This window comes from Triturus cristatus, chromosome 5_1 (assembly GCF_964204655.1).
Source record: "Triturus cristatus chromosome 5_1, aTriCri1.1, whole genome shotgun sequence".
In the NCBI taxonomy this organism is placed as follows: Eukaryota; Metazoa; Chordata; class Amphibia; order Caudata; family Salamandridae; genus Triturus; species Triturus cristatus.
The window spans coordinates 576530740-576551540 of NC_140587.1; the positions used below are offsets into that span (position 1 = coordinate 576530740).

At 49.8% G+C, this 20801-nt stretch overlaps 1 protein-coding gene across 1 annotated transcript in view; it reads left to right on the plus strand.

Moving 5' to 3' along the window:
• ARFGEF1 (ARF guanine nucleotide exchange factor 1) overlaps positions 1-20801 on the plus strand; it is a 1069199-nt gene that overhangs the window by 895590 nt on the left and 152808 nt on the right. Inside the window, exons 31-32 of the mRNA XM_085605493.1 lie at positions 16038-16173; positions 16256-16394. Of these exons, the coding sequence (XP_085461619.1) occupies positions 16038-16173; positions 16256-16394 (275 nt within the window). The remainder of the gene's footprint in view (positions 1-16037; positions 16174-16255; positions 16395-20801) is intronic.

Here is a 20801-nt window from a genome sequence, read left to right on the forward strand (position 1 = left end):
TCTCTTACTGGTTCTAAACTAATCCCTGTACTATTCAGGAGTGAGACCATTCCAGGTGAGAAGGGCCTCCTTCATGTCAGTGTAGGTGATGTTGTACTCCTTACCCAAAGTCAACAAGATGTCCCTCCACTCCTGAGAAATGAGGCCACAATCTTGCTAATCAATTCTTATCAGGGACACGTTTCATGTGGATAGATGCCTCATAGCCCTGAAACCACCTCTGTATATCATCTCCCTTCTTGTACTCCTTTCCTACATTCCTGGGAATGTGTACTTTTCTATCAGAATGCACTGAGGAATATCTGCCACAATCTGAGCTGGACCTACTTCTCTGATCCAGCTGCTTTACTCTAAGCTCATGGTCTAACATCATCCTTTTCTCTTCCATTGTCAGCTTGAGCCTCTCCTGCTCCATTGCATCTCTCCTTGCTTCCCGCCTGTCCTTCAGCTCCTCTGGGGACAAGCTGCTCCTGCCTGCCCTGGAGGGCCCCTCCCCTCGCAAAAGCAAACCCACCCTAGAAATAGGCTCCTCAGCCTTCAAACTGAGGTCTCCAGACTCCCCACTGGCATTTCTAGCTGCTACCCAGGCCCTCAGCGACTTCTGTAGCTCCTCATTCCTGGTGAGGCCTCTGATTTGGAATTTCGGGTATTTGCAAATAGCATTAAACTGTTCCATGTTGTAGGAATCCAACCTTTCCTCCTCAAAAGCCACTTCTATGGATGCAACTCATGATGTTCTTGACTCGGGCATGATGCAATAGAAAGTTCAAGCTCAACAAAAATGGAAAGACAAAAATAAATCAAAAGAAAACAGTATATGATACGTAGAGGTCTGCGATATGGCAGTAGTGTACACTAATCACTGTAGGTCAAGTGCAAACGCAAGTCCTATCCCACGCTGCCACCAATGTGGTAAATGGGGGTCTCTAGTTGGGAGAGGCATGCACCATGTCTAGGTAGGGACCCTTCCTTCTAGTCAGGGTAAGGGGATTACACTTCTAAAATAACCCCTGCACGCCCTCTTGGTTGTTTAGCCTTAGAAATGCAGGCATTGTGGACCCTGCATGGAGCTCCGAAGAAGTGGTGTCGTCAGCGTCAGTTTCAGAGGTTGGTGCAGGAGTTATCAGGCCCTTGAAGTCACAAGCGTTGCAAATGGAACTCCCTGAAGATGAAGTCAGGTGTGTTGGCATTGAGACTGCGAGGCGATGCGACGTATGATGCCTCACAGGTCATGGTGCAGGAAGCAGCGTTGATTGACGAGGCAGTAGATGATGGTGCCAGCGTCGGTGAACTGGAGCTGTGGTGTGGGACGAGACGATGCTTCATGTACCTCACGGGCGGTGTCCACAGGTCAGGGTGCAGGCAGCGGCATTGGCATGGTGTGGCAGCATTTGTGATACCAGGATGCTGATGTGAGGTGATGCGAAGTGTGGCGCCCTCAGGTCACAGTGCAAGCAGCGGCGGCGGTGAGACCAGGGTTGCAATTCGAAGCGGGGCAATGCTTTCTGCAGGGTCTTCAGGTCACAGAGCGACGTTGACGCTGTCAAAGTGTTTTTTCTTCTTTTACAGCACAAAACACACAGTTCCCAGTGCTGGTAGCAGATAATCCTGAAAGTCTTTGCTGTTCTTGAGCTCTACCTCAAGCCCTTGAAGAAACTGCGGAAAATAAGTTGCAATACGTTCTGTCCTTTCACTGCCCAAGACAGAAGAAGCCACTGCAGGCCAACACAGCAAAGCACGCAGCAAAGTGGTAGTTCCTCCCCGCAGCTTCATCAGCTCTTTTTCTTTGCAGATTCCTTAGTCCAAAAGATCAATAAAGTTCTGGTGCCAGGGCCCCAATATTTATACTACTTTTCCCTTTATAATGTTAGGCAGAAAGTCTCTGAGTTCAGTAAAAGCCAGTTCTGTCCTTCACTACAGGCGGTGGAGACAGCATTGTGCAGAGCAGACACAGCTTATTCAGGTGCTAGTGAAAACTCCTCCCACCACTCTAAACGCAGAAATGTCTATTCAGCCTGGCTGTGAGTCATCCAGGAAAGGCAGGACACACCTCCACCCCCTTGTGGCTGTCTAGTGTGAATGCACAGCCCTGCTCCTGTCACTCCAAAACCAGACGGTGAATACACAAACAGAGAGGCACACAAGATGGTTAAGAAAGTAAGTGCCCATTTTCTTAAAGTGGCATTTTCAAACACACAATTTAAAACCACCTTTACTAAAAGATCTGTTAGTAAATTCACAGTTTGGAAATCCTAAACTCAATTTCTGTATCCTGTTCCAATGGAAAGTTACACTTATAAGATGTTACAAGGCAGCTCCCATGTTAACCTATGGGACAGACAGCCTTTCAATAGTGAAAAACAAAATGATATGTAACACAAACCAGTACATGTCCTACCTTACAAATACACTGCCCCCTGCCCCTGGGGTTACCTTGGGTCTACCTAAGGGGTGCTTTACATGTACAAAAATTGAAGGTTAGGGCCTGGCAAGTGGGTGCACTTGCCAGGTCGACATGGCAGTAAAAACGGTGTGCAGACACTACAGTGGCAAGTCTGAGATACCTTTGAAAGCCTACTTGTGTGGGTGTCACGACCAGTGCTGTAGGCACACTAGTAGCATTTGATTTACAGGCCCTGGGCACACACAGTGCACTGTACTAGGGACTTACTAGTAAATCAAATATGGCAATCATGTAAAACAGATTATAACAATTTACAGTAGGAGCACTTGCACTTTAGTACTGAATAGCAGTGAAAAAGACTGAGGAAACACGCCAAAAGAAGCCAGGTCTAACACTCCTTTTGTGTATTGTGCATCATTTTTGCTCTCAAACATATTTTCCTCGGCTGCTTTAGGTTTTAGACTATTTTCGCCAGATTTGCCTTCACAGGTGTTAATTTGCTATTGACATTTACCTTACACAACAATCACAGAGTAACAAATAAAAATAAAATTCTTGTTTTTTCCTATGCAGATAAGAGCATTGAGAGTGATAGAATTTTACGAGAGACTTTTTCTGAAAATACTTTTTGACAGAGCTGAAGAAAAAAGGAAAGCTATTGTGAGATGATTCGAAGTGGTTGGTACTTACTTATTCCCAAAGCAGATGAAAACTGACATTTTGGCAGTACTAATGCAAGTAGTGTTCTAATATCAGCATTGTCATTTTCAGATGAGCCTGATTTAATATCTCAGGCTTGCTTGGTTTTCCAAATACCTTCAACCCTGATTGCTTTTCTCAGCAACTCCGCTGTCCATTTTCTGTCAAATGGGTCTGAACCAAGGTGTGAGAGACACAAGCCAGCAGTAACTGTGCTCGCATATTTCTGTGTGCCTCTGTGTTGTGTGGTGTGAGTATCCATGCACTGCATGTGTGCAGGACTTAGTATGTGGCTGCTATAATATAGATAAAATGTCCTGGTCATGTACCTTATCAGGAGGCATATTTCAGTCTCTTTGAGTTCCTTCATATTGTGAGTACCAGGACGGAGGGCCCGTCCTCTATGATGCAATGGAATTGCTCAGTAGCTAGATTCAATCATATGTAATACAATTACAGGTAGATTAAAATGGGAAACTTAGATTTAAAAAAAATCACAAGACTTATTTATCCAGAAGGTTATCCTGGTTAAACTGTATAGTTCGAGGCATATGAGCTGCAGATCACACACTTAGGATAAGATCGCCATCTGGTGTTGGGCTCGGATGATTGCAGGTTGTTGTTGTCTTCGGAAGAAGCCTTTTGGTCACGAGATAGGTGACTCCTCCTCTGGACAACAGTGCGCATGGTCATCCACTCCATGCTCAGATTGTTTTTTTCCGCCATTGGGTTCGGATGAACTTTTCCACTCCGGCTGAAAACTTCTGAAAATCCAGCTTTCGAAACCAAAAACCTTTACAACTCGACGTCGAAATCCAATCGGACCGGTTCCGGATATGGCTCATGGAAAGGACACCTTTTAAAAAATTCCCCTAATGTGGAGCAAAGTTCCCCCACAGTGACCACCACGAGGTCTGCAACCTGTGCCTCTCGCCGGAACATAACGAATCCAGCTGTCCAGCCTGCGCCGCATTCCGCTCCAAGAAAACCATCCGGGACCGAAGAGCTCAACGCCATATTATGGCCAGACCAGCTCCAGAGCCAGAGGACATCTTTGCCCAGGATGTCCCGGAAGACGATTCCGAAGACCTCCAAATCGTATCCGAAGCGGACGATTCTGATGACCTCATCACTCCGGGGCAATGAGTGAGTACCAGTGCCCCTACCCCAACCCCCCCCAAAAAAGGCATCGGTAAAGACTCCGCCAGCTGGCCCCAGTCGCGACCGAAAATCGTCTTCAGAAGCCCAGCCCTCGGGCTCGGCTCCGAAGAAATATAAGCCTACAGGTGGCTCGGGCTCGAGCAAACCACATGTTATTGTGCCCACAATACCTTCGGCACCGAAGACTCAACACCTCTCGGCACCGAAGCAGGCTCTGAAACCATCGAGGCCGAAATTTCCACCGGCACCGAAAAGTTCTTCGGCACCGAAACCATCATCGGCACCGAAACCATCATCGGTACCGAAAAAAGTCCAAAAAGACTCTACCGATCATCCAAAACATAGATCGGAACCGAAAAAGTCGGTACAAAGCCACTTTCGGACAATGAAGAAATTTTTCGCCCTGATCCCACGCAAAAAAGGATTTATATCAATCCAAAAACCGGACATGTCACTGCTGTGCCATACAAGAAAAAGAAGCTGGACACAACACCTCCTCCAGCTCCCATAAAGAAGAAGGACTTCGCCACCTCACCCATTCGTCCTTCCTCTCCTATATCACCTCTCATCCCACCCCCCCTGCCCCCATCTCCTTCTCCTCTACCATCTCCTTCACATACACCACCTCCACAGGATGATGATGATGACTTAGGGAGAGGGGGTGATCCGGATGACCTTAATGATCCTAATGATCCTTTCACACTCCCGGATACGGCACCCTTAGATGACTGGGCTTACCCTTTACCTGATATTCCTGATCCCACTACATACCCCTCCAAACCCTCCCCTCCAGATGACCACCTAGGGTTTGGACAGCTGATAAACAGGGCGGCGCTTTTCCATGGCGTCACCATGCACTCAGATACACCCGAAGAAGAATTTCTTCTAGACACATTCGAACAGTCGCAAAAATCAGTTCAGATCTTGCCCATGATTAAGGGAGTCATAAAACACGCCACAGAGGTTTTTAAAGACCCTGTCAGAGCTAGGGTTCTTAACCCCCGAATTGTAAAAAAATATAGACCTGCCCCACAGGATCCCTCGTACATTAATGCACAGCTCCCTCTAGACTCTTTAGTAGTTTCAAACGCAAGAAAGCGGGCTAACTCCCAAACAACAGGGGACACACCGCCCCCAGACAAAGAGTCCAAGCTATTAGAGGCCTCGGGCAAAAGATTTGCAGCAGAAGCTGCTAACCATTGGCGTATTGCCAACACACAAGCCCTATTAGCCTGATATGATAGGGCTCATTATGATCAGTTAGAAGATCTTTTACAACACCTGCCAGATCAGTACAAATCCCAGGCCAATGACCTCATCCAAGAGGGAAAACTCATATCTAATGCATCAATCAAATGTGCACTAGACGCCACGGACACTGCTTCTAGGGCGGTCAACACAAGCATACTACTTAGACGCCATGCATGGCTACGTATTTCAGGCTTTAAGCTGGAAGTACAAACAACAATACTTGGTCAACCATTCTACCAAGAGCAACTATTTGGGCCCGCAGTAGATACTGCACTGGAGAAGATGAAAAAAGATAACGAGACTGCTAAATCAATGGGAGCATTACAGTCTCCACAACCGCGAGGCTCCTTTCGCCGCTCCTTCTATAGGGGAGCCTCCAAAAATGTTGGAACAGACACCTCTTCCACTTTCAAAACCTCCGCACAAACATCCCCTAACAGAGGATATTTTAGAGGAGGATATAGGGGAAACAACACCAAGGGCCGAGGTCGGGGCAATACCAACACCCGCACCTCTCCAGCCACTAAACAGTGACTTTCCCCCGCTCCCCCCAGACCATTCCACTCAGGTTGGGGGAAGACTCCAACAGTTCCTACCTGTCTGGAATTCCATTACAACAGACAAGTGGGTAAGACAAATTATCCAGTTTGGTTACTGCCTCGAACTCACAAACACCCCCCCCACACATACCACCCAAACACAGTCCAATGTCACCACACCATCTTACACTCCTCAAACAGGAAATTCGGTCCTTGCTTCAAAAACACGCAATAGAACCAGTTCCACTCCAACATCAGGGTACAGGAGTATATTCTCCATACTTCCTAATTCCCAAAAAGGACGAGACCTTAAGACCCATACTCGACCTCAGACTACTAAATCAGTACATACACTCAGATCACTTTCATATGATCACTCTCCAACAAGTCCTCCCACTACTTCAACAAGACGACTTCCTTGCCACATTGGACCTCAAGGACGCATACTTTCACATCCCCATGCATCCTGCTCACAAGAAGTACCTAAGATTTGTGGTAGACGGTCAGCACTATCAGTTTACGGTCCTCCCATTCGGAGTAACAACTGCACCCAGGGTATTCACCAAATGCTTAGCAGTAGTGGCAGCGCACCTCAGGAGACAACAAATCCATGTGTTCCCGTATCTCGACGATTGGCTCATAAAAGCCAATACTTTCGACAAATGCTTTCTCCACACTCACCGCACTATTCAAACCTTACACCACTTGGGATATACCATCAACTATCCCAAATCTCAACTACAACCCTCCCACATACATCAATATCTGGGAGCCACCATAAATACTTCCAAGGCCATAGCTGATCCCAGCACAGCCAGGATAGCCAACATACAAAACCTAATCTTAAAATTTCAAACTCAACACTCTCTTCCAGCAAGAGTGTTTATGCAACTGTTAGGCATGATGACGTCATGCATCTCAATTGTGCCTCACGCACGACTTCAAATGCGTCCCTTGCAAGAATGTCTAGCACAACAGTGGAACCAGGCTCACGGACAACTTACCGATCTGGTGTTGGTGGACAGTCGCTCACTTCGCTCACTGAAATGGTGGAACACCATCAACCTATCCAAAGGGCGACCGTTCTTAGAGCCTCTTCCACAAGTAGTGCTGACGACCGACACATCTCTCACAGGGTGGGGAGCCCATCTCCTTCAACACACCACTCAGGGCAGATGGACCACTCAACAAAAACTGCTCCATATCAATCACCTAGAACTTCTAGCGGTGTTCCTAGCACTGAAATCCGTCCAAGTACATCTAAGGAACAAAACTGTCCTCATCCGCACAGACAACATGACGACCATGTATTACATACAAAAACAGGGGGGGGGACATTCTCTCCAACTGTCCGAACTCGCACAGAACATCTGGAGATGGGCAATTCCCCAAAACATCTACCTGCTAGCGGAACACCTTCCAGGGGTTCACAACCAGGTTGCCGATCTCCTAAGTCGACAGACACAACAAATCCACGAATGGGAATTGCACCCCAAAGTCCTACTCCCATTCTTCCAAAAATGGGGCCAACCAGACATAGACCTGTTCGCCACACACGAAAACGCAAAATGCCCAACCTTCGCCGCCAGGTTTCCACACCCACAGTCGAAGGGCAATGCAATATGGATGAACTGGTCAGGCAGATTTGCGTACGCTTTTCCGCCTCTCCCACTCATTCCATTTGTGGTACGCAAGCTCAAACAACAGTCTCTAAAACTGATTCTAGTAGCTCCCACTTGGGCACGTCAACCCTGGTTGACGACACTTCTGGAACTATCGCTAGTTCCACATCAAAAACTGCGCCTTTCCCCGGCCTTATTAACCCAGAACCATGGAGAAATCAGACACCCAGATCCACAGCAACTGAACCTGGCGATCTGGCTCCTGAAGTCTTAGAGTTCGGTTACCTCAATCTCCCACCAGACTGTAAGAATATCATAAAAGAAGCTAGAAGACCTACTACTAGGGCATGTCATGCTGCAAAATGGAAAAGATTTGCCATTTACTGCACTAACAATAATATACATCCACTGGATGCTTCCATCCAAAACATTATCTGCTATTTACTACACTTGCAAAGATGCAATTTAGCGTATTCCTCCATAGGTCTACATCTAGCAGCGTTAACAGCTTACTTACAAAATCGACAACACTTGTCACTATTTAAGGTACCAGCCATCAAAGCCTTCATGGAAGGTCTCAAAAGAATTATTCCTCCAAGATTACCACCTTCCCCAATGTGGAATCTAAATATTGTTCTATCTGAAAGAAACACGTTAGTTAGATTCCTCACCTTAGAATATCCCCAGGCGTCAGACTGGATCCGGAAGATTTTTCGTCAGCAATACCCCTTGCGCGTCACTAGGCGTCGTCTGCGGCTCCGCGTCCGTCGTCGGCGTTGTGCGCCGGAATTACGTCGTCGGAGTACTTAGACGCCGCCCTCGCGCGCTGACGTCAGTTCTTCTTTTTTCCGCGCCAGTAAGCGCAGATCCGGGAGAGCTACCCCTTTAGTCACTTTTTGACTAACTTTTTCGATCCGTTTTGATCATTGTTCGACTCCGGTGCCGGTAGGATGCCTGGTTTTAAAGCCTGTGCTGACTGTAACCGCCTGATGTCGGTTACGGACCATCACCGCCGGTGCCTTTACTGCTTGGGCCTCGACCACGACGCGGAGTCGTGTTCGGACTGCAAGGCCCTGACCTCGAAGGCTAGACGGGAGCGGTCCCGTAAGCTTTTCGAGATTCGCCACTCGGCTCCGCGCGCCTCTCGATCCCGGTCCAGGAGGAGGTCCACGGATCGGTCGCGGAGCCGCAGCCGACGTCACCATCGGTCGTCGGGATCCAAGTCTTCGGGTAAGTCGAAGCATTCCAAGAAGTCCAAGAGGCGACACCGCTCTTCGGACTCCCCTCGCCGGTCGCGCGACTCGGCTGAGGGTCAGGGTGGTTCCACCCCCGCGGCTCCGGCGGAGCCGCAGGCGCCGCGCAAGTCCCCATACCCGCCGGTCCCTGGGACTAACGCGACGCCGGCGGAGGTCAGTGCCTTCCTCTCGGCCATGAGGAGCCTGGCTCCGCCGTCGACGCCCGCTGGCGCGCCTTCGGGCCCCGCGGACCCGACAGGGCTGCCTTGCCTGCCGGCAGCTCCGGCCCCGGCACCGTCGACGGCTCCGGCCTCGACGCCGCAAGCGCCCGAGGGACCCGTTTCCGAGTCCCCGCCGACGCCGGTCGACCTCGTCACGCCTCCGCCGGCGTCGACACCGGTACCACCCCCGACGCCGACTCCGCTCGACGTCGAGCCCCAGTTCAGTCCCGCTCCGGGCCCGGCGCCGCTACGGCGTCGATGGACGCCGCGTTCGGCGCCGCTAGAGGCACCTTATGTCTACCGCCCGGCTCCGTACCTTCCTCCTGTATACCAGGAATCGGATGATGGGGACAACTGGGAGGGATCCGAGGATCCTATGGCCGTTCAGGCTCAGCTGTCCCAGGACTGGGCAGATGAACTGGGGGAGGCCAGTGGTCTGGATACCTCTCCAGACACTGGATTCATCTCTCCTCCGACTGTGGCTTCGGAGGAGGGTGCTGCTTTCTCTGTGGTGCTGCGCAAGGCGGCCGCAGCCCTTGGGCTCGAGCTACCTGCCGTGGCTGTGAGGACTAACGTCCTCACTGAGGTGCTTCAGTCTGCAGCAAGCTCCACTGAGCCTCTGCTGCAATTCAATGAGGCCCTCATTGACGTTCTGCAGGGCACTTGGTCCAAGCCATCCACAGTTCCTCCTGTGGACAGGAACGTCGCCAGGCGCCACCGCCCTGCTCCGGGCGACCCCAGTTTTCTGTCCCAACACCCTACCCCCGAGAGCCTGGTTATCCAGGCCTCTACCTCCCAATCCTCCTTCCCGACCGCTCCGCCGGACCGGGATTCCAAGAGACTGGAACAGTTTGGCAAGAAGCTGTTCTCTTCCCTTAGTTTGGGCCTGCGGTCTTTGAACACCGCCTGTCTCTTGGACCGTTATTCCCACTCTCTGTGGGATGCGGTGGAGGACGTGCTGCCCCTGTGTCCGGAGGAGGTCCAAACACGACTTACCCAGGCTCTGGCCGATGGGAGGGATGCAGCACGGCACGCTATCCGATGTGGGCTTGGCACTACGGACTCGCTGGGTAGGGCAATTTCTACCACAGTGGCGCTTAGACGTCACGCCTGACTGCGGTCCACGTCATTTTCGGACGATGTTCAGAGCACTCTCATGGACATGCCCTTTGATGGCACTCGCCTTTTTGGCGAGAAAGCGGACAGTGCGCTGAATCGCTTTAAGGACTCCTGGGCTACGGCCAAGTCCTTGGGCCTCTCGGCCCCATGATCGCAAACTTCCGCCTTTCGCCCCTTTCGTGGCCAAGGAAGGGGTGCCTCCTCACGTGCGCCTAGCCACCAGCCGCAGAACCAACCTGCGCGCGGTCGCGGACGTGGTTTCCGCCGAGGCGGTTCTGGAGGACTACGCGGTCAGCCCACATCCACCCCGGCAGCATCCGCCTCAAAGCCTTCCTAGTCCGAGCTTTCAGGCCCATTCCACGCCAGTGGGCGGCAGAGTTCGCCATCACCTGCTCCACTGGCGGTCCATCACATCGGACAGGTGGGTGCTGCAAATCGTCCGAAGGGGCTACTCCCTCTCCTTCCTTCGAGATGACCCCTCCAGCCATGCCACCGCAGCACCACCGTATCTCGGGGTATCATTTGAATCTTCTCCACGAGGAAGTTTCGGCCCTCTTGGCCAAGGGGGCCGTCGAGCGCGTTCCGAGCCCAGAAGTAGGTCGTGGTTGTTATTCCCACTACTTTCTGGTGCCCAAGAAGGGCAAAGGGGGCCTGCGCCCTATCTTGGACCTCCGGAACGTCAATGCCTTCCTCCGGAAGGAGAGGTTCAAAATGTTAACGTTGGCTCAGGTTCTAGCTGCCCTAGACCCTGGAGACTGGATGGTAGCGTTGGACTTGCAGGACGCATATTTCCACATCCCCGTCCTGCCGGCCCACCGGCGTTACCTGCGGTTCACGGTGGGCCAAGAGCACTTTCAGTTTACCGTGCTCCCCTTCGGCCTCACCAGTGCCCCTCGGGTGTTCACGAAAGTGATGGCGGTGGTCGCAGCTCATCTGCGCAGATCAGGGGTTCCAGTCCTCCCCTATCTCGACGACTGGTTGTTGAAGGCGGGCTCGCCCCAGACAGTCGTCTCCCACCTCCAGACTACGGCGGATCTCCTGCATTTGCTGGGATTTTCCATCAACGTGCCGAAGTCACACTTGAGTCCCTCTCAGACGCTCCTCTTCATCGGAGCAGTTCTCGATTCGGCGCAGTTCTGGGTCTATCCACCGGAACAGCGGGTCCGGGATATTCAGGCCCTGATTCCCATCTTTCGGCCTCTATCCTGGGTTTCGGTCAGGCTAGTGTTGCGGCTTCTGGGGCTGATGGCCTCCTGCATCCTACTAGTGCATCACGCCAGGCGGCGCATGCGGGCTCTGCAGTGGGACCTGAAGTTTCAGTGGGCCCAGCATCACGGCAACCTGTCCGACCATGTCTTGATCTCGGAGGGCACTGCACAGCAGTTGCAGTGGTGGCTCACGGACCGCGATTGGGTCATGGGCAGAACCCTCTCCCTTCCCCAACCGGAGCATGTCGTAGTGACGGATGCGTCCCTCCTGGGATGGGGTGGCCACATGGGAGAGGCGGAGATCAGAGGCCTCTGGTCTCCGGCGGAGTCTCGTCTCCACATCAACCTGTTGGAGTTGAGAGCGATCCGGCTTGCACTGAAAGCCTTCCTTCCCTCTGTCAGGGGCAGTGTTGTGCAGGTGTTCACGGACAACACCACCGCCATGTGGTATTGCAACAAACAGGGCGGGGTGGGGTCGTGGACCCTTTGTCAGGAGGCTCTGCGCCTCTGGACGTGGCTGGAACACCAGGGCGTCACCCTAGTGGTTCAACATCTGGCGGGCTCTCTGAACGCCAGAGCAGACGAACTCAGCCGCCGGTGCATGATGGATCACGAATGGCGTCTGAACTCCGAAGTGGCGCAAGGTCTCTTTCAGCAGTGGGGAGAGCCTTGGTTAGATCTATTCGCCACCGAAGAGAACGCGCAATGTCAGCAGTTCTGCGCGTTGGAATTTCTAAGGCGGCACTCGCTCGGCGACGCTTTTCGTCACGAGTGGAGTTGCGGTCTGTTGTACGCCTTTCCGCCTATACCACTTCTGCCCAGAGTGCTGAAGAAGATCAGGCACGACCGGGCCCAAGTCATCTTGGTGGCTCCGGATTGGGCACGAAGGTACTGGTATCCCGAGCTACTCAGTATGTTGACCGATCCTCCGATACGTCTGCCCCTTCGGGAGGATCTTCTGTCGCAGCAGCAGGGGACGGTCCTCCACCCGAACCTGTCCAGCCTCCACCTCCATGCGTGGAGATTGAGCGGCGGCAGTTGATGCCATTTGACTTGCCTCCTGAAGTCTGTGATATAATTCTGGCAGCCAGGCGTCCCTCCACAAAGACGGTATACGCCTGCCGGTGGAACAAATTTGTGGCATGGTGCACAGCAAAGGCTGTGGATCCCCTTTCCGCCCCTCTTTCTGAGGTTCTACTGTTTCTTCTTTCTTTGGCCCGGCAGGGCTCTGCCCTGGGCACCCTGAAAGGTTATCTTGCTGCCATCTCTGCCTTCTTGCGGCTTCCTGATCAGCCTTCTCTTTTCAAGTCCCCTGTAGTTACACGCTTTCTAAAAGGCATTACTCACACGTTCCCTCCTGTCCCGTTTGTAATGCCTCAGTGGGACTTGAATCTTGTCTTGACATTCCTGATGTGCGCTCCCTTCGAGCCTCTTCACAATTGTCCTCTTCGTCTTCTGACTCTTAAGACTGCTTTTCTGGTAGCCATCACCTCGGCTAGACGGGTGAGTGAGCTCCAGGCTTTATCTTCAAAGCCTCCTTTTCTGTCTGCTCATCCGGACAAGGTTGTCCTTCGGCCTCGTCCCTCCTTTCTTCCGAAAGTGGTGACTCCATTTCATCTTGGGCAGTCTGTCACATTGCCCACCTTCTTTCCGCCTCCGCATCCTTCCAAAGAGGAAGAGAGGCTCCACCGCCTGGACCCAAAACGTGCGCTCTCCTTTTATTTGGACCGCACAAAGCAGTTCTGGGTGGACGACCAACTTTTCGTTGGATACGTGGGTGCTAAGAAGGGGAAAGCGGTGCACAAACGGACCATCTCTCGGTGGGTCGTTTTGTGCATCAAAATTTGTTACTCCTTGGCTAAAAAGGACCCTCCTGTTGGGCTGCGCGCCCATTCCACTCGGTCCACAGCGGCTACTACTGCTTTGGGACGGGGTGTCCCTTTGCAGGACATCTGTCAGGCGGCGACGTGGGCTTCGCTACACACGTTTGCCAGGCATTATTGCTTGACAGCCAAGTCCGGAGGGATGGCTTCTTTGGCCGTTCTGTCCTCCAGGACTTTCTGGTGTGATCTTGGTTCGCAGACCCACCACCGGGGATGGTATTGCTTGGGTATCTATTCTAAGGTGAGGAATCTAACTAACGTGTTTCTTTCAGATGAACAAGTTACTTACCTTCTGTAAGAAACATTAGTTAGTTAGATTCCTCACCGACCCACCCATCCTCCCCGTTCTGCGAACTGACATCTAGGGTTAAGGTTATCCTTTTAAGGCCCCTAGATTTTATTTTTGGCACCAGTGTCGGTCTTTGCATGGCTCTGCGTTCCTGGCGCGGAAAGCTATGTACAAGAACGGACGTCAGCGCGCGAGGGCGGCGTCTAAGTACTCTGATGTCATTCCGGCGCACGACGCCGACGACGGACGCGGAGCCGCAGATGACGCCTAGCGACGCGCAAGGGGTATTGCTGACGAAAAATCTTCCGGATCCAGTCTGACGCCTGGGGATATTCTAAGGTGAGGAATCTAACTAACTAATGTTTCTTACAGATACATCGTTACCGAAGGTAAGTAACTTGTTCAACAAGGCTCATGGGCCCTCCATTTGAACCTATGCATAAATGCGAACTGCAATTCCTTACATGGAAAGTGGCCTTCCTTATCGCAATCACATCCCTGCGAAGGGTAAGTGAGATACAGGCCTTAACTATTGAAGAACCATTCCTACAACTACATCGTAACAAAGTGGTTCTTAGGACAAACCCAAAATTCCTACCAAAAGTCATTTCCCCTTTCCATCTTAACCAATCAGTCGAGCTGCCAGTCTTCTTCCCTAATCCAGACTCAGTAGCTGAGAGAGCCCTTCATACCTTGGATGTTAAAAGAGCCTTGCTTTATTACATCGACAGAACCAAAACTTTTCGCAAAACCAAACAACTGTTTGTTGCTTTCTCTCCACCACATAAAGGCAACCCCATTTCAAAATCAGGTATAGCCAGGTGGATAGTTAAATGTATCCAAATATGTTACCAAAAAGCTAAACGCACTCTTACAGTTCCCCCTAGAGCGCACTCCACACGTAAAATAGGGGCTTCCATGGCATTCTTAGGGAACATTCCCTTAGAAGATATTTGCAAAGCAGCCACATGGTCTACCACACACACCTTCACTAAACATTACTGTGTTGATGTGCAATCCAAACAACAAGCTTCCGTAGGCCAAGCTGTCCTAAAAACTCTATTCCAAACTGCTGCAACGGATACAGGTGACCACCGCTAGGGGAGACACTGCTATATAGTCTATCCTAAGTGTGTGATCTGCAGCTCATATGCCTCGAACGGAATATGCTACTTACCAGTATGCATCTGTTCTTGGCATGTAGAGCTGCAGAGCCACACACGCCCACCCACCTCCCCGGGACCTGTATCTGTTCCAGCACTGTCTTAATTAGACATTACACATGGACATCCTTTCTCTTTATTCTTATACACATCATCATTTCCCATAATGGCGAAAAACAACTGAGGATGGAGTGGATGCCGATGCGCACTGTTGTCCAGAGGAGGAGTCACCTATCTCGTGACCAAAAGGCTTCTTCCGAAGACAACAACAACCTGCAATCATCCGAGCCCAACACCAGATGGCGATCTTATCCTAAGTGTGTGGCTCTGCAGCTCTACATGCCAAGAACAGATGCATACTGGTAAGTAGCATATTCCTTACCTAAACTTAAATTTTGATCTTTTTTCCAGTGGTCATAAATAATTTGCTTAAAATATGTCTTTAAAAATGAATTTGTTGTGTTACTCTATAACCGTAATGCCACAGGCTCCACTTCACCATGCAGTACTAAACGTAAGTAGTGTAATTAGACCATCATGTAAGTTACTTGGTCTGATTCAGAGCCTGGTGGGTGGCATTTTGGGTTGTCAGTGCCCTTATTTTCTTCTCCTGGTGAAGGATCAACCAAACCCTTTTGCATATCCCTGCCTGCCTAGCAGGATTTATTTGCCGAAAGTGCATCTACTGGTGCCACCATATTGTTGCAGCCCACTAAGTGTTCTTTTTTTTATTTTCAGCATCCACCCCAAAGTAGAGATGTATTTCTTACAAACAAAAAATCAATGTCTCTGATGCTTAGAAAGGTTTCTAACAGCGCATCCGCAACATATTTCAGTTTTCCTGCCACAGTGCTGGTCCTGGTACTGTGATCCTGGGCAGCAAAATCGGTGAAAACACACCTGCCGAAAGAGGGCGAGCATTCTCCAGTGTGATCTGGTGATAGGCGGGCTCAGGAGTCAAGGGTTTCTGATGACGAGGTCACCTGAGGCTCCCATAAATGGGGTGTCGGAACCCTAGTTTTCTGGGTGCTATACCAATTTATGGCAGCGCTCCAACTCCGCCAAATCCTAAAGGACTGTTTTTCGGTGTCTTCCGAGTTACACCTGCAGTGTATGGGAGAGTCGTATTTCGTTCTTTTATTTGCAGCTTGCAAAATGTTATTTTAATTTCTTGAAAACATTTCTGTGTGAGAATGTAAAATGCTTGCATTCCAATATGTTTTAAAAGAATTTTCTTTTTCAGAAAGCTGAATGGATGACAACCACATGTAATCATGCACTGTACGCAATTTGTGACGTGTTCACCCAGTATTTTGAAGTTCTTAGCGGTGTCCTACTGGATGACATATTTTCACAGCTCTACTGGTGTGTGCAGCAAGGTATACTGAAGATATTTTGCATACATTAGATCTGTTAATAATGTTAATATTTATTTACCAAACACACCATTTTCTGTTTCAGATAATGAACAGCTGGCTCGTTCCGGAACAAACTGCTTAGAAAACGTTGTGATTCTAAACGGTGAAAAATTTACCTTAGAAATCTGGGACAGAACTTGCAATTGCATGCTTAGTATATTTAAAACAACAATACCACATTCGTAAGTATGATCGCCTGCACTCATCATATTTGCAGTTTTTGGTTCAATCGTAATGTATATGCGTTTATAAAGGTTGAACTGCAAACAAATACATATTAGCTGTTAATTTTTCATGGGATGTAAGGAGTTGCATACCAGTGTTGCAATAGAATTGATAATAGCAGAGGAAAGAAAAACCTAACACAGGGTTTTTGAAGGCAAAATATATTGTGTTGGATTTTCTGGGCACTAAAACAATTTAATGTATTACAATCTAAGAGTGTATTAGAAATCTTGAACTTAATGATTCCAAACACACTAGCACGATTAAAGACCTGTGCACCAAGATATGCAATACAATTTTGTTTCTGGTTGTCTTGGTGAATATACAAGTGGGCGCAATTTGAAATTGGTTGACGATAAAATGTAAATTCACCGTATGGCATGAACCCATAAGATTAGTAAGCAATCTGTGTGCCCACTAATAAAACAAACAAAGCCTGAGATGGTTTCATCATGGAGGAAGGGCTCAGGAACCCTTGTAGTCACACATACTTCAAAGTGCATTAGAGGGGTTCCTGAGCCCTACTTAAAAGTGGCACTAACAGGATTGAATGCCACAATATACTGTGTTACGCACTGACAAATGCACCAGACTCTTTTAAGCCAAGAGACAGAAACATGCTGACGGTCTGAGGTAGGGGTTGGGGTACGGGTTCCCCTAGTCTCCATGCTGGTTATTTTTTGGGTTTTTTTTAAACATATTTTTATTGGTATTTGGTATGATTCGTCACATGAATACACAAAGAAAGACCGGTGCATATGAACATTACATTAAATGACGTTTAAATTGTATTATAGATTGTTACAGACATTGATCCACTGGTAACAATGACAGTTTCCATTGCAGTTATTTCCTAGGAGCAGAACATATTCACCTAGAAGCCTGCGCCCCGCCTTCTAGCTTTATTAACAGTGATCCAAGAAATTACTAACATCTTCGGGTAGTGACCATATTATCTAGTACTTGCTTCACTGATATCTGTGTACGACAACTTGTAAATGGGGGTTTTCCAACATCGGTCCAGTATATACGCATACCATTCGTATAAGAGCTACTCTATTTATTGAGTACAAACCTTATACCCAAAAGGGAAACAAAATGAAAAAGAAAAGAAAACCTGAGGAGAGGGGTGAATAATAATTGACAGAACCACCTGAGGGGTGAGTCATAGTGCGAAAAGAACGCTATTGAATCCAAAGGGGGGAAGGTCTCCCCATTACGGCCATGTCTCCCTCGCCTGATCGTCAGAACTCTAACTGACAAGCACTCGTGATCGACTATCACTTGATTCAACACTCAGGGCCCTCTGGGGACCGCACCGGACTGCCACACCTAGCGCCCCCAGAATAGGCCCCCAGTCCCGGCCCTGCCTACTCGCTATCAGTATCCACAGGTGTCTCCCATGCAGCCAGCGCCTCTCTCCATTGTTCAGCTATTGGGTGCCTACGCAGTCCCTTGGACTCTTCCCAGCTGAGAACTCTACCTTCTGCCCCAGCCCACCTGATGATGTCCCCACTCCAGGTTTCAAACTGAGGCCCCCTTGGACACTTCCATTCCATCGCTAATCTGCGCTTAGCGAGGCTCAGCACGAAATCTATCAGCCTATTCCAAACTTTGTGCTTTGGCGTCCTAGGGAAGAGACCCAATAAACAAGTCTGCACTGATTTTGCCAGCACACCGCCCCTACGCCACCCTATGCTTGCCCAGGACAGCCTCCCAGAAGGGATGCAGGCCCTGGTAATCCCATGTTATGTGGCCAAAGTCTGCATCTGGATGCATGCATCTGGAGCATAAGTCACAATAAGGCGGTGAGGTGTCATGTAGGACATTTGTGTATAATTGAATTGTATGTATTTTAAACTTGTATTGCGGGAGATCTTTTTGGGATAATGCAAGACCCTGCGCCATTCTGAATCTAGAAGTTCTCTGCCCGACTCTGTTCCACTTTGCCCTTAACCCACTCAGGAGACCGACGGCCGTTGCTTGCAGCGTGACATATAGCCATTTCACCAGATGGCCTGCTGTACCAAGGGTAAATAAGGCGTGTAGTACCGGGTGCGTCTCCGGTTCTTTCCTCCCTCTGTTCCATATCTGTGCAAACATGCGCGTCAGGGCCTCATATTGTAAAAATTGTCCTGGGGGAAGTCCACAGTACTTGATCAGCTCTTCAAACGGGAGCAGGACTTTGTCCATGTAGCAATCCCCAGCATTGTCCAACCCTACGGCTGACCAACAAGCCAATTGCTCGCTCGTGAATATAACTTGGGGTCGCCATGCGGTAACCCCACGAGGGGCAACATGGGGGTGTACCTGGTGGATCGTCGCTCCTTACTTTGGCACCACCTCCAAGTTTGGAAGGCTGTGCGCTGTAACAGTGAACAATAAGGGGTGGGCGTTGCTGGGATTAGTAACTTTGCTATAACTACCCTGAGATGGGACTCCGAATGCGATAAGCACGTGCCCTCCTCGTTCACTCCCTCTACCTATTGCACTAGCCACTGTAGCTGAGCAGCGAGCATATAAAGTTCAAAGTTCGGTACCCCTAGCCCCCTTCCATTATAGGGCGTTGAAGCGTTTTAAGAGACACCCTAGGGCGCCTGTCTCCCCACACCAAGTTCCTTAAAAGGGCGTTCAAGGGGCGGAACCTGCTGCTTGGCATAAGGACTGGGAGATTAACAAAGAAATACAATAGCCGAGGCAGCATGACCATTTTAGATAGAGTGATCCGGACCATAATGGGTATTTGCAATGTGCGTCAAAAATGTACAATGGAACGCAGCGACCGCAAAGCCCTGCCCAGGTTCCCTTCCTTCAAATCATCCAAGGAGTGGAAGATGTGTATGCCTAGGTATTTAAACGTACTCTAAGCCCAGCGTATGTCAGCCATCAGTGCCTCCGGTCTGTGAATCGGTCCTGCTATTGGGAACAGATATGTCTTAGCTTTGTTGACCCGAAGGCCCGAGAGAAGTGCAAAGTCATCCAGGATTTACATGGACGTGGAGGTGCCAGTGGCTGCTTCTTTCAAGTATATCAGCAAGTCGTCAGCGTATAAAAAGACGTGATGCAACCGCCCTCCCATAGACAAACCAATCCCGTCACAACCCTGGCGGATCGTTTCAGCGAGGGGCTAGATTGCCAGGGCGAACAGGAGGAGAGAAAAGGGGCACCCCTGCCTACTCCCACGGGATATCTTATACTCTCTGGAAATTGTTCTGTGTGATTTAACCCTTGCCATAGGTGAAGCATAAAGGAGTCACACCCACCGCACCCACTCCTCCCCCAAGCCCATGCTTCACTTCAAACAAGTACTCCCAACCCACTGTGTTGAAAGCTTTTTCTAAGTCGACAGATAGAACCGCCGCCTGGTGTTTGGTTGGGGCCTCAACATGGTAGAGTATGGCGTAGAGCCTACGGAAGTTATAAGAGGTACTGCGAGAGGGGATAAACCCATTTTGGTCAGGGTGAACCAGAGTCCTCATGTAGCTTTGCTATAACTAGCCTGAGATGGGACTCCGAATGCGATAAGCACGTGCCCTCCTCGTTCACTCCCTCTACCTATTGCACTAGCCACTGTAGCTGAGCAGCGAGCATATAAAGTTCAAAGTTCGATACCCCTAGCCCCCTTCCATTATAGGGCGTTGTAGCGTTTTAAGAGACACCCTAGGGCGCCCGTCTCCCCACACCAAGTTCCTTAGAAGGGCGTTGAAGGGGCGGAACCAGCTGCTTGGCATAAGGACTGGGAGATTAACAAAGAAATACAATAGCCGAGGCAGCATGACCATTTTAGATAGAGTGCGGGAGTAGCCTGCCAGCCAACACCTTACTGAGGATCTTAAAGTCCAGATTGAGCATAGAGAGAGGTCTGATATCTTTCACTCCAGCCTCTGACTTCTTAGTCTTTGGGAGATGGATCACTAGAGCTGTCTGGGTGGAGCAGGGCAGTTCACCGCTATCGTACACGGCTGCATACAGCCTGACTAATTGCGGTGCTAATATATCGGTGAAGCATTGGTAAAATTCCACCGGAAGGCCGCCTGGACCCAGCGTTTTGCCAGCTGCTAATGCACAAATAGCTGCTTTGATTTCCTTTAAATATATCGCTTCTCCCAATTCCTCCCGATCCTCCTCCTCCAATGTACGGAGTGGTAGAGGGCCCAAAAAATCATTTATATCCAGGCGGGGAGCCGCAGCGGGGGTCGAATACAATCGCTCATGATATGCTAGAAAGGAAACGTTAATTGCATCCGGGTCGTACACTCCCTCTCACGTAGTCGAATTATTGGCGATCCCGCTAGTTCCGTTTTTTTTTTGTAAACAAATTTTATTTGTCAAATGCACATTCAGCGGAGCTCTGTAGCCAGAGG